Source organism: Entelurus aequoreus, linkage group LG03 (assembly GCF_033978785.1).
Source record: "Entelurus aequoreus isolate RoL-2023_Sb linkage group LG03, RoL_Eaeq_v1.1, whole genome shotgun sequence".
Classification (NCBI taxonomy): domain Eukaryota; kingdom Metazoa; phylum Chordata; class Actinopteri; order Syngnathiformes; family Syngnathidae; genus Entelurus; species Entelurus aequoreus.
In genome coordinates, this window is record NC_084733.1 from 17,123,644 (window position 1) to 17,137,451 (window position 13,808).

General features: G+C 36.2%; 2 protein-coding genes across 2 annotated transcripts in view; both read right to left on the minus strand.

Moving 5' to 3' along the window:
- The window catches only part of LOC133645089 (titin-like), a 45,287-nt gene extending 38,766 nt beyond the window's left edge, over positions 1–6,521 (minus strand). Inside the window, exons 1-5 of the mRNA XM_062039880.1 lie at positions 6,512–6,521; positions 3,645–3,818; positions 3,493–3,576; positions 3,313–3,417; positions 1,755–1,910 (exon numbers count right to left, since the gene is read on the minus strand). Of these exons, the coding sequence (XP_061895864.1) occupies positions 1,755–1,910; positions 3,313–3,417; positions 3,493–3,576; positions 3,645–3,818; positions 6,512–6,521 (529 nt within the window). The remainder of the gene's footprint in view (positions 1–1,754; positions 1,911–3,312; positions 3,418–3,492; positions 3,577–3,644; positions 3,819–6,511) is intronic.
- A 5,264-nt stretch (positions 6,522–11,785) lies between these two features.
- Positions 11,786–13,808, minus strand: part of LOC133646226 (tyrosine-protein kinase fyna) — an 89,763-nt gene continuing 87,740 nt past the window's right edge. Inside the window, exon 12 of the mRNA XM_062041387.1 lies at positions 11,786–13,773. Within this exon, the coding sequence (XP_061897371.1) occupies positions 13,565–13,773 (209 nt within the window). The 3' untranslated portion in view covers positions 11,786–13,564. The remainder of the gene's footprint in view (positions 13,774–13,808) is intronic.

A 13,808-nucleotide genomic window follows, 5' to 3' on the forward strand; every position in this document is an offset into this window, starting at 1 on the left:
CCGCATGAGCTACCCGAGCACTGCTGGAGGGCCACATCGACAATATTTCAATTAAATTTTGCTCAATATTATTTTTGATATATACCGTAAGATAAATAATAATAATAATAATAATAATAGTAATACTTCAACATAGTGTGTGTAACAGCATTCCATGACTAATATATATAAATTAACATTAATAATAAATTACAGTAAAATAAGCACACGTATGACTGAGGAGTCATAGTGTAACTTTGTGTGGTGTTTGAGTTGTCCGACTTTTTGTGTGGCCTTAAACGCACCAGTGGTTTAGTGCTATGCGTGTTGGTGACAGATGACAAGTTGGTTTTGGCCTGGTTTGTACGGCAGAAAATGACTAGTTTTTCGAGATAGAATTGTTTTACTCATGTTTTTGGTGTGGTTATGTCCGAATATAAACAGTTTTGTTCAATAAAGTGATCGATATAATTCCTGTCCTCGAAGCATCTCGATAGACGTTACAATAATTGAACGGTGTTCAATTGAACGGTGTTGACGAACACCATTAGGGCCGCTTGTTGTCACTGTCACTCAAAGTTGCATTGCAAAATTCCATAGAATAAATGTTTATTTTGTTTATAATTCAGATGGGATTTGATTTGGTGCGCGGCATATACTTGCTGCGCGCAGCAGACGCTTGAGCAGTGCGCAATTGCGCAGGCACGCACCTTAGGTGAGGGGACGTTGCTTTGCAGTTCATGTGTTGTTGAAAACACGGCATTCCTCATCAACTTTTCTCTTTTTGGCGTCTCGGGTGTAAACCGTGCATCACTTGTCGCTGCATGTGCACCTTCACTCGCAGGTTACACACGGACACACGCCCATAAATAATACTTTTCAAAATAAAAGCAGCACAGTTGTATTGCGCGCAGGACATAGATGTTTTTTCAACTTTATTTTGTAATTGCAGTTGTTCACATTCACTCACAATCACACATACGTCCACACGGAAGTAATACAAATAACGATTTTCAAAACAAAAGCAGCACCGTTGTATTGCACACTCGACATAGATACTTTTTTAAATTTATTTTGTAATTTATAATTGGCCTCACGCGGGCCGGACAGGGACGCACAAAGGGCCGGATGCGGCCCGCGGGCCGCAGAATGCCCAGGTCTGGTATATACCATTATTGGCTGTAGTATTCCAGAGTGTAGAAAACATGGAGGCATTAGTTCCACCAGTTGGTTTGTTTGTAAATGTACATAACTACTTTTCACAAATGTAACTATTTAGACTCTCTTTCTTATTCAGTAGCGTGAACAAATCTGACTGCTATTCTAAACTTTTCTCCACAAAACTGAAAAAGTAGCTTAAGGAAAATCAGAAGTGTGAGCCCTAGAACTGGGTGTAGTATGGACAAATTGGGCCAATTATTTTCAATGTGTTTTTATTTTGGTACTTGTCTTAATCCTTTTGTATGTGTTTTACACTTTTCTCCACTTTTTTGTAAAAAGCCTAACCAGGGACAAGGGTTGCAAATTAGCCTGTGGCTAGAAGTCTTATGTACTTTGACATCGGTTACCTGTGGGTAGCAATGTTTCATTGTCCTGTCCCTGTCAAATAAATGCATAAATAAATAAATAAAAATAAATTTTATACAGAACACCTGACGAAAAAGAACATTTTCAATTTGGTCAAGCTCCAAAAATGAATAATGTAATTTAATCGTTACAATCCACTTGCATTGAGGTCAGGGTTTGAGTTCATTTGAAAGGTGCAGTTTACCGACCTGTTTTTAAGTAGGATACGGTGGCCCATGCGGCGTCCACGGCGGCACACAGAGCGTCCCTGATGGACGCCATCACGCCGCACACGCAGTCGTCGGTTGAATGGAAAAGTCTTCTGCCAAAGACCACCGGGTCAACATAGCTCAGGTAGAAGTTTCCTGGATGTTAGGAGAGATATGAGGTGAAATATTCACAATGAAACCATGTAAGCAAATCAAGACTCCAAACATCCCAGAACAAGCTAGTTAGGTTACTTCTAGACCTCCACCCCAGATCCCACCTCACTCCTACCCACTTCTCCAAAGTGGACTGGCTAAGGGTGGAGGACAGAGTAAAACAACTTGCACTGAGCCTAATCTATAAAATTCGCTACACCTCCCTAATACTAAAGTACATGTCAAACTACTTCCAGAACGTAAATGACCGCCATAACCACAACACCAGGGGGAGCTCCACAAACCACGTCAAACCCAGATTCTGATCTAACAAAGGTCTTAACTCATTCTCCTTCTATGCCACATCAATATGGAATGCACTCCCAGCAGGTGTAAAAGAAAGGGCATCTCTATCCTCCTTCAAAACCGCACTAAAAGAACACCTCCAGGCAGCTACAACCCTGGCCTAACCCCCTCCCCCATCCCACCTCCCCGGATTGTAAATAATCAAATGTATATACTTGTTCTTATGCTTCCTGAGATCACCATGTTCACCGCTCGCTGTACATATCCTACCAAATCAGACCTACACTGTTTCAATGTCCATTTCTCAGATGATAAACTTGTACAATGACTGAAATATGCTGATATCAACCTAACCTAACCCTCCACATCCCACCACCTGGATTGTAAATCATTCAATGTATATACCGTAATTTCCGGACTATAAGCCGCACCTGACTATAAGCCGCACCAGCTAAATTTAGGGGAAAATACAGACTGCTCCATATATAAGCCACACCCGACTATAAGCCGCAGGGTTTTGATGTGTAATTAGCGTAGTATATAGGGGTTCCTGCTACCACGGAGGGGATTGTCGGGACAGAGATGACTGTTTGGGAACGCAAAGCGTCCCATTTATTAACAATAAATCTTTCAATCATTCAATCAAACTTTCACATCTTTGACATGGCGAACAGCATTCGTGCAGAGTACAAATAATACAACGGTGCAAAGTAATACAAAGTGCTCGCCTGTACGTTATCAAAATAACCAGCCTATATGAAAAGTCAGTCTTTAATCATTGTGTCATCGTCTTCCTCCTGCGTACTAAAACCACCGAAATCCTCTTCGTCGGTGTCGGAGAAGAACAGGCCGTATATAAGCCGCACCCTTGTATAAGCCGCAGGGACCAGAACGAGGGGAAAAAGTAGCGGCTTATAGTCCGGAAATTACGGTACTCTGATGATTAACTTGTGTGATGACTGTATTATGCTGATAGTATATATTTGTACCATGAATTGATTAACTTATTTGGGTGTTACCATTTAGTGGTCAATTGTACGGAATATGTACTGTACTGTGCAATCTACTAATAAAAGTTTCAATCAATCAACTTTTGTACCTTCTTCGTCTGACAAGTATTGCACAAATCCATCTTTTGCTTCCGCTATTTCCTCCACCGCGTACGCGGCTGCAGACATGGGGTCACTTAGGTCAGGCGCACATTCTGTGGAGACGATAACAAGTCAACAATAGCTAAAAAAACACAACAAAAGAGGTCGTATTAATGCACGCTAGGCACCTTGGAACTTGTTGACCAGACTGGACACCTCCTCCACTGCATCATGCATGGCTTGGACCGGGTCTGACACCACCTGCTGAATGTCTGCGTCACACATGCTGGACATCAGCACTGCCATTGTTATTGAGCTCATGTGTGGTTTTGTCACCCACCAGGTACTGCATTGTACTCCACAAAGTCAAACATGACCACGCCCACCACCAGCCAGGACAAGAAGGCAGCCAGAGTGATGAGCAACTCCACGGACACCCGCAGCTTGCTCAGTACCACTCCCACTTTGGATTTCACAGAACCAGCTGTGGAGCCACCTGACGCGGTTTTGGCCCCTTTATGGTAGGAAAAACAACAATTATCTTACAAAAAAAAACAAGACGTGGCTTAGTTTTACCACAAAGGAAGTTAGCGTCAAAGGAAAATATGTTTTCCTGTATTTTTTTCAAGCTGCTGCCCCTAAATAAACTAATTTGACTACACTATAACTATGTCAGCATTATACAATAACTTTATTTATAAGGCACTTTTGATACTAAATAAAAAAAATAATGCTTGAAATGAATGAAATATGGGGAGAAATAAATACAAACACTGCATCTTTGTGCAAACAGTGAAAACAAATATTTTTATGGAATTTTATTACCTTTCATTCAAATATTTTCAGATGCATATTTTTGCTTATTTAGTTTTTTCTGGGGTAACGGACTGTCTGATTGTGGGGCTGCGCTCTGTACGATCAGTGTCAGAGCTTGGTCCGCATTGCCGGCAGTAAGTCTGACACATTTCCAGTGAGGGTTGAACTCCGCCAAGGCTGCCCTTTGTCACCGATTCTGTTCATAACTTTTATGGACAGAATTTCTAGGCGCAGTCAGGGCGTTGAGGGGATCTGGTTTGGTGGCTGCAGTATTAGGTCTCTGCTTTTTGCAGATGATGTGGTCCTGATGGCTTCATCTGGCCAGGATCTTCAGCTCTCACTGGATCGGTTCGCAGCCGAGTGTGAAGCGACTGGGATGGGAATCAGCACCTCCAAGTCCAAGTCCATGGTTCTCGCCCGGAAAAGGGTGGAGTGCCATCTCTGGATTGGGGAGGAGATCTTGCCCCAAGTGGAGGAGTTCAAGTACCTTGGAGTCTTGTTCACGAATGAGGGAAGAGTGGATCGTGAGATCGGTGCGGCGTCTTCAGTAATGCGGACGCTGTATCGATCCGTTGTGGTGAAGAAGGAGCTGAGCCGGAAGGCAAAGCTCTCAATTTACCGGTCGATCTACGTTCCCATCCTCACCTATGGTCATGAGCTTTGGGTTATGACCTAAAGAACAAGATCACGAGTACAAGCGGCCGAAATGAGTTTCCTCTGCCGGGTGGCGGGTCTCTCCCTTAGAGATAGGGGGGAGCTCAAAGTAAAGTCGCTGCTCCTCCACATCGAGAGGAGCCAGATGAGGTGGTTCGGGCATCTGGTCAGGATGCCACCCGAACGCCTCCCTAGAGAGGTGTTTAGGGCACGCCCGACAGGTAGAAGGAGACCCAGGACACGTTGGGAAGACTATCTCTCCCGGCTGGCCTGGGAACGCCTCGGGATCTCCTGGGAAGATCTGGACGAAGTGGCTGGGGAGAGGAAAGTCTGGGCTTCCCTGCTTATGCTGCTGCCCCCGCGACCCGACCTCGGATAAGCGGAAGAAGATGGATGGATAGATTTTTCTATGATATTATAAATATATTATTGTACTAGAATAACATTATTTTTTATTTTGTTAAATACACTACGTTATTATATTATGCAATAATAGTTTAATGTTAAATATTAAAAGTGAAATATAATGATAATTATGCAGATAAATGGCAAAATAGTCATAATAATTTTAAAACCTTTAAAAGTATATCACTTTTTTTTTTTAAATAAGTATAAATCATTTTGTATGTAAATAGGAAGAATTAATGTTGATTTTAGTCTTATTTGTAATTTATTTAAATGAATGTTAATAAATGTGGCTTTTTTCTATATTTACTGTAAATATATAAATATTGTTGTACAGTAAAAAAAACATTTTGTTAAATGCACTACTTTAGTTTAATATACAATAATTATTTAATTTAAATGATTTAAATTGAAATATTATGATGATAATGAAGGGGATTTTCAAAATAGTCCTAATAAATTTAAAATCATTGAAACCGTGTTACTTATTTTTCAAATAAGTATAACACAATATGATTTGCCTGAGAAGCTGGACAGGACAAAAAAACAAAAATAAAAATAAGTGTAACACAGTTTGCATATAACTAGGACTAATTAACAGTTTAGTCTCATTTCTAAGTCGTTCAAATGAATGCTAATAAATTCACTCAATTTAATTATTAAATGTATTTCTGTATTTTTTTCCCTATAGCCTGGTGTTTTCATTTCATTATGATACAGTATTTTTAAATTAATCTAAATGACAAAAGAATGACCAAAACATTAAAAATTTTTCTCAGCTGCACTACCGCAAATAGCCACTGCTCGTCGCTGTTTCGCAACAATTTTGTGAGAGCCGCTTTGAGGCCTGAAGGGTCAATACTCCCATCATTTATCTGCAATTCATCTTTTTCTTTGAACCAATCCCTCAAAGTGAGTCATGAAATAGAAGAACACGTGTTAATAAAGCGGAGCTAAGTCTCATGTGGACGCAAAGCCTTTTGCTAATGCTCACGACCGCCTTGACACATGATAGCATGTATTTATAGCAGGGTACTTTCAACACATTGGCCCGGGAGGACATGCCCTATCAAAACACTGTTATTTATTGTTATACAGCATCTATTTACCCCGAAATATGATGAATTCCATATAAGCACATTTTATTGCTTTTACCATTACAAATAGCATCCTCCTTTGGAGTTTTCTGTATGAAAATGTAAATAAATAGGATCAGATTCAAGATGATTAATAATTATAATCATCATTTTTGAAGCCATGTATTGCATTATTTCACAGTTTTATTAGTTTTTAACACTTGTAAAGTTATTTTGTGACAAAAGTTCATCCTACCGTCAGCCATGTTCAAGCGCCCCGTTATTTTAGTCAGAATCCTTTTGATTTTGGCCAAAAAGCGATAGGAAATGCAGTTAATTTTCCACCGGTCCTCGTTCGGGAATTATTCCATAGCTGACCGCTTCTTCTTGGTTTAAAAAAAAAAAAGATCAATTAAAGAAGCGAGGTTTACGGGTGGATGTGGAGGTGCCAGTGCGGCGGCATTGCTGAGGCGAGGGTGCTGTTTGGTGCACACTGTGGTCAGAGGGAGGGTCGGGTTAAAAAACACGCAGCAACATGACGAGGTAACTTTACCCTCTGACGGGTTATTCTTAGGTGTGTGGCCTTTTTTGGAGCTCAGAAGGAGGAGGAGGAGGAGGGGGTGTTCAGCGTAAGGATCATCTATCAGAGAGAGAAATGAGTGCCCCTAGTGGTCAATCTTAGTTTTTTTTAATTTGGGGTGAGGCTTTTATTGGGTGGTATATGATTCGTTTTATAGGTTAGGTACGTAATTATAGTGCAGTGGAAGAATCAGAATGATCCAGTTGGTGTAAAACTCAAGGCCCGGGGGCCACTTCATTTTATTTGGCCCTCGAAAGCCTGGAAATAATATGTATCAATAAAGTACTGTAACTTTTCTTACTAAATGTATTCGTTCTTTCTATTTTGGGAGAAAAAAAAAATGTATGCACTCCATGTTATCGCAAATTATGTTAACTTAAATATTGTCTAATTATGCAAAAATATATTGTCAAACATTCTAACCATTTTTAAAAATAGAAATAAATACTAATAATAATGATTTCAAAGCAAGTTATCCATCAAATTGTGCAATGTAAAGGTAGTGAAAGATTTCATGGTAAAATTGTGAAATTTACTGTGGTTTTTACAACATTTTTCTCTAAATGGAAAACACTTTTTTTACTGTAATAAACTGTGGTGCCGTTTTGGCATTTACAGTAATACACCGAAAAATAGACATTTGTTGATTTGTGGTAAAAACTAATTTTACTGTAAAATTGCAGTTCATTGTTTTATTTACAGTATAAAATTTAATTTTTTTTAAATAAAAAAATAATATATATATATGTATATATATATGTGTATATACTGTATATATGTGTTTGTATATATCTATGTCTATATATATGTAAATATATATATGTATATATGTAAATATATATGTGTCTATATTTATGTATATATGTGTATATATGTAAATATATATGTGTCTATATATATATGTGTATATATGTCTAAATTTAAATTTGTATATATGTACATATGTATATATGTACATATGTATATACAGTATATGTATATATGTACATAATGTATGTACATATGTATATATATATATGTACATATGTATATACAGTATATGTATATATGTACATAATGTATGTACATGTGTGTATATATATATATATATATATATATATATATATATATATATATATATATATATATATATATATATATATATATGTACATATGTATATATACATATGTATGTATATATATGTGTATATATACATATGTACATATATGTGTGTATATATATATATGTATATATATGTGTGTATATATGTATATACATACTTAATATTACTTACTTATTACTCTGCGTCCAATCACGGCCCTGCAAACAGTCTCAAGGTGTTGTGGCGCCAGATCCTCCAGAAAGGCTTCGCTTGGAGTGGAAGTTTACTTCTGACAGCAACAGCATATGAAACATGCACAGAGTTTGTTCATCAAGTCTGTTTACAGCACCACAATATTATTACATCATCACCTTGACGTGCAGAAGTCGTTTTACCTTCATTCTGTGGGCATTTTTAAGACAATACTTCACTTTGGTCCTGAATGTTACACAAGTACAGTACTGTATGTGGCAAGTCAAATGTATAAGCCATACTTTTTATAGGTATTTCTGTGTTTTTAGGTGGAATTCTAATATTATAGCAGGGGTGTCAACATTTGGCCCAGGGGACATTTGCAGCCCGCAGATCTTTTTTTTTTTTAACCGACCCATCACATTCTAAAAACACTATTACAAAAACAACCAGCAAACAGGTGAAATGTGGTGAGAACAAGTTGAAATATGGACGCCAATAACACAAAAATGATACAGGCTGATTTTTTCTTTAAAACAATATCTATTTATTGTATTACTTTGAAAAAGGAAAAATATCAAAATGCATTGTTTGATTTTTCAATGTGCGGCCATCAGTGAAAAAGTTTAGACTGCCCTGTAAAAAAAAAAAAAGTTTTTTTTTTTTGAGGCAGCACCTAGAATACAGTGACAAATGTATCATTTAAAACATTTTTTTTTAAATAATTTATATATATATTTAATATTAAATTTTTTTTAAATATTTACCGTACTTAATTTATATTTAATTATCAACAACTATCTAAGACATACCGAACAGTCCAGTTGCAATTGATTGAATGCCCTGAGATGACAATGACCTGGATGAATGAGAACATTCATAGACGTTTAAGTACATTAACACGATCATTTCTAAAAATTAATAATAATAGCTTAGTTATATATTTTTTATGTTAGTGTTTAGCATTATAGTTTTTTCATATATTCTATTAAAATATACATCCTTTTTGAAAATCAAATGTCATAGATTTTTATAAATAGTTATCTCGTATGGTGGGTCAAATGGGACAGAATAAAATAAATATATTTTAAATAATCACGTAAATATGTCATTCAGTCAGTTAAAATTGGAATTAAATACATAAATGTGTCATTAATTTTTTCCCAATGTCATTATGTCCCATTTGACTCTCCCTAATCTCTTCCTGTACCGCATGTATAATGCATATGTTCCTTCTTGACTGCACTTAAATGTAGAGTATATGTAGAATATATTTATATTATCCATATATTATATATATAATATATTATATTATTTATAATAATATATTTATATTATCCATATATTATATATATAATATATTATATTATTTGTTATTATTATTGTCTATTGTGAGCGAACTGTGGTGCTGAATTTCCCCCAGGGATCAATAAAGTACTTTCTATACTATCTTAATGATGTTTGGCACATGTCGTTTGATTGTGAGCTGTGATTCATGAGCTGAGCAGCAGGGGGCAGTAACGTCAGCATAGTTTGGAGGCGCTCGCCTGGAAGAGAAGAGTAAGACAGTCATCCTCCCTCACATAAACAATATTTATTGATTTATTTTTTTTACAATGAAAATGTGTTTTTGAGGGCTATTTTTGGGAAAATAAAAATACGTTCGCTTAACTTTGACGCCCAAAACGTGCATTTAAGTCTTCACCAAGATATGTTAACTCAGTTTTTTGTTCAATTATGGCGACTGTTTAGACCAGTGTTTTTCAACATTTTTTGAGCCAAGGCACATTTTTTTCATTGAAAAAATCCGGCAGAAAACATAACAAATTTAAGCCGATATTGACAATAAAAAGTTGTTTTCGCAATTGTTGGATAGGAATTCAAACTATAACAAAGCATGCATCACTATAGCTCTTGTCTCAAAGTAAGTGTACTGTCACCACCTGTCACACCAAGCCGTGACTTAATTTAAGTTTTTTGGTGTTTTCCTGTGTCTAGTGTTTTAGTTCTTGTCTTGCACTCCTATTTTAGTGGCTTTTCCTGTTTTGTTGGTATTTTCCTGTAGCAGTTCCATGTCTTCCTTTGAGCGCTATTCCCCGCACCTGCTTTGTTTTAGCGATCAAGACTTTGATTAAGTTGTGCGGATGCTATCCTTCTTTGTGGGGACATTGTTGATTGTCATGTCATGTACGGGATGTACTTTGTGGACGCCATCTCTGCTCCACACGCCGTAAGTCTTTGCTGTCGTCCAGCATTCTGTTTTTGTTTACTTTGCAGCCAGTTCAGTTTTAGTTTAATTTTGAATTGCCTTCCCTAAGCCTTTTCTTAGCGGCACTCGCCTTTTGTTTATTTTTGGTTTAACCTATAAAGTCCTTGGACAGCCCGGCCCTTTTAGCTCTTATTTCTAAAATTGTGTACACTACTGAATTGGGGTCTTATGCCGACATATGGACACTTATACTGCCATCTGGTGGTGTCAGAAGAGTATAACATACAATGGAATTTGGAAAAAAAAAGTGTAAAAAAAAAATTGCATGCACATACGTTTATGTACTTATGGACTAAGTACATCATATAAAAATATGATTTTTAATTTTTATTCTAATTAGGGTCCAATAAGCCCAAATAGCAAAGAGAAATAAAAAAAGCATGTAAACAAACAGCTTGGGCCTTAAGAGGTTAAGCATTAGATACCTTTTTACCTGCACGCTGCCTCCGGCTGTCGTCTGCATATTGTGATCACGACAAACCATCGTCGTCGTTACCGACATCTACAAAGCAATTTGCTGCCACCTACTGATATGGAAGAATATTACACGGTTACTCTGGACAGTACAGACACTCAACAACGGCACATTATTTGCGGATTATAACTACTGTTTTGCAAAAATATTTTTAACCCAGTTAGGTGAAATCACATAATCTCCCACGGCACACCAGGCTGCATTTCACGGAACACTAGTTTAGACTTTCCACTCACATTAAAGCATACTATAAGTAACATTTGCTACTGATTCATTTACTTAGGTCGTTTTGCAAGTGTAATAAATGAAAATAAAGCAGACTGTAAGACACAGTGGAGCTGCATACAAAATAAATAAATAAAAATCACAGCTCATCTGACTCATAAAAATATATCTTTAAATAATTGTTTCAGGTAAAAACAATTAAAATACCAATATTTGTTAAATCAATATCCTTTGCAGTGGACAACAGTAGTGAATTCTAGTAATATTCATTCAGTATTATGAAATTAAAGTGTTTCTTCTTAGGTACACACCTACAGTATTTATGCATCTGTATACATCAATTATTTATAATGATATATAATTCTACCTAAGAGGATATTACATCATTGTATTGTTTTTTTTAACATCTTCAAAATGACAAAAACACCTCCAGTTTTGATGAAACTCAAGTTTGACCTTTATAGGCACAGTTACTAAAATAAATACATTAAAAATAATATAAACCTTAAAACAAGCTGGTTGGTACGGCAGCTATTTTAGGAAAATATAACTTGTATTTCATTGGACAATAAAAGACTAGATGTCTTTATTCTGGTAAATAAACACTGATACAAAGGTATTACTGAGAATAGGGTTCAATGTCAAAAAGAAGACTTTTTAAGATGGCAAGGCTGTTTATTTTAAACCATGTACAAGTAATGGACAGAGACAATAAATAATAATAATAATAATAATAATAATAATAATAATAATAATAATACAGAGACAAAACAAACAAAAAAACACAAAGCAACGTAAGCACGCACAAAAAGGGTTGGCATGGAACGTCCAGACCTGCAACATATCCGATTATCATGACTCAGCATTTTTCTGTTTGCAAGTGAAAGACATTTGATGCTCTTCTCCAAATTCATGGCTGCAGCTGAAATGCAACGAATGCATTGTGCATCCGGTGGAAGAGTTCATTAGGCAATCAGTTAGAAAGCAAGTAGAAGGCATTCCCTTACAATAGAAGAGTACTTACTAAAGAGGAAAAGGCAAGAACAGGTGTTAGAGTACATACAAGTTTCCTTGAGAGGAGCAGTAGCGTTATACTCGATTAAATTAGTGTAAATAAACAAACAAAAAAGCTCAATGAATCGCACAGCCACACAATTGTTTTAATATTAATACTAATCATTTATAATACTATTCATATAATATTGTCACTGCACAACAAAAAGCATGTATCACTTTTTTTTATTTTGATTTATTTTTTTCAAAGTGCAATAACGGTTTTGGTTCCAATAAAGGAAATTAAAAACATTTTAGAAATAAAAGCAAAAAAAGTGATACGTTTTTTTCTTATCAAAATCTCCCAACCCCAAATTTACTTTTGTTTAGATCAAAATTTAAACAAAAAATGACATAAAAGATTGCCTTCACCTCTAAATTCTTTGATTTTTCTTCATTCTGAAATTGTTTTTCTTTTTTTTCTCATCAAAATTAAAACGGGGAAAAAAATGGACATTAAAGAAGAGCGTATCACTAAATTTTGTGATTTTTGTCATCTGAAAATAATTTTTATTTTAGAGGTTTGGGATGAAATTTTTTTTAAATTTTTTTGTAATCCCTAAAAACATTTTTCTTCACTTTTTTCAGGATTCAAATGTAAAAAAATATTTTGACTTCAAAATAGTTTTTCATGACAAATCTAATAAGTGATTTGGTTGTTCTTATGCATCATAAAACTTTGTGATGTTAGTCATTTGAAAAAAAATAAAATATTTTTTTGAGGGGGGAAGGGCTGAAAAAGTGGATCAAAAGTGTTTTTTTTCACTTTTTAGGGTTAGACTTTAAAATACATTTGTGACTTTTTTTTTTTTTAATGACAAACCAAATGAATAATTTTGTTGTTTTCTGCAATAACAAAATAAGATTACATTAAAAAAAAAACATTTTTGTGAGTATTAAAAAAACAAAACAATTTACCAATTTTTATATTTTTTAGGGATAAAAATTTTTGTAAATCACAAAAATGGAGATACATGCATTTTGTTGTACAGAGACCTACAGTAATATCATTATCATTATTATCATTTGAATATGGTCAGTCCAGCATGTCTAGCAAATGAGCAAACCTCAGATTAACTTGGATTAAAAGTAAAGGAAAGCTGAATGTTTCCCCAAAATATCAAAAGTATAATAAAGTCAAATAGAACCAACAGAAGTAAGTAAACAAGCAATTTGTATTTACACTAATTACAAGTTACACAGCTCATCTTTTGCATCCTTGTCAGTGAACGACACTTCTCCTTTCTCCAGAGCATCCTGATTTGATAGTCAGCTTGCCTGGTGTGTGTGTGTGTGTGTGTGTTTGTGTGTGTGTTTGTGTGTGTGTGATGAGGCTTGGAAGTCAAGAGGTCAGCAGATGAGCGTCAAGAGAAAAAAAAAAAGACATAATAGCGGCTGTCTGGCACCCTCTAGTGGCCAGTGGCAGACGTGACTCAGAGATTATCCCCTGGTTGGTACTGAGGCTCAGTGGCAGTGAAGTAGTCCTCCAAAAAGGCCTGCAGATACTCGAAGGTGGGCCTCTCCTCCGGGTCCTTCTTCCAGCACTGCACCATGAGCTCGTGCAGGGACGTGGGGCAGTCCTGCGGGCACGGCATGCGGTAGCCGCGCTCCACCTGCTCCAGCACCTCGCGGTTGTTCATGCCTGGACGAGTGGGCCACACACGCAAGACTTGGTGG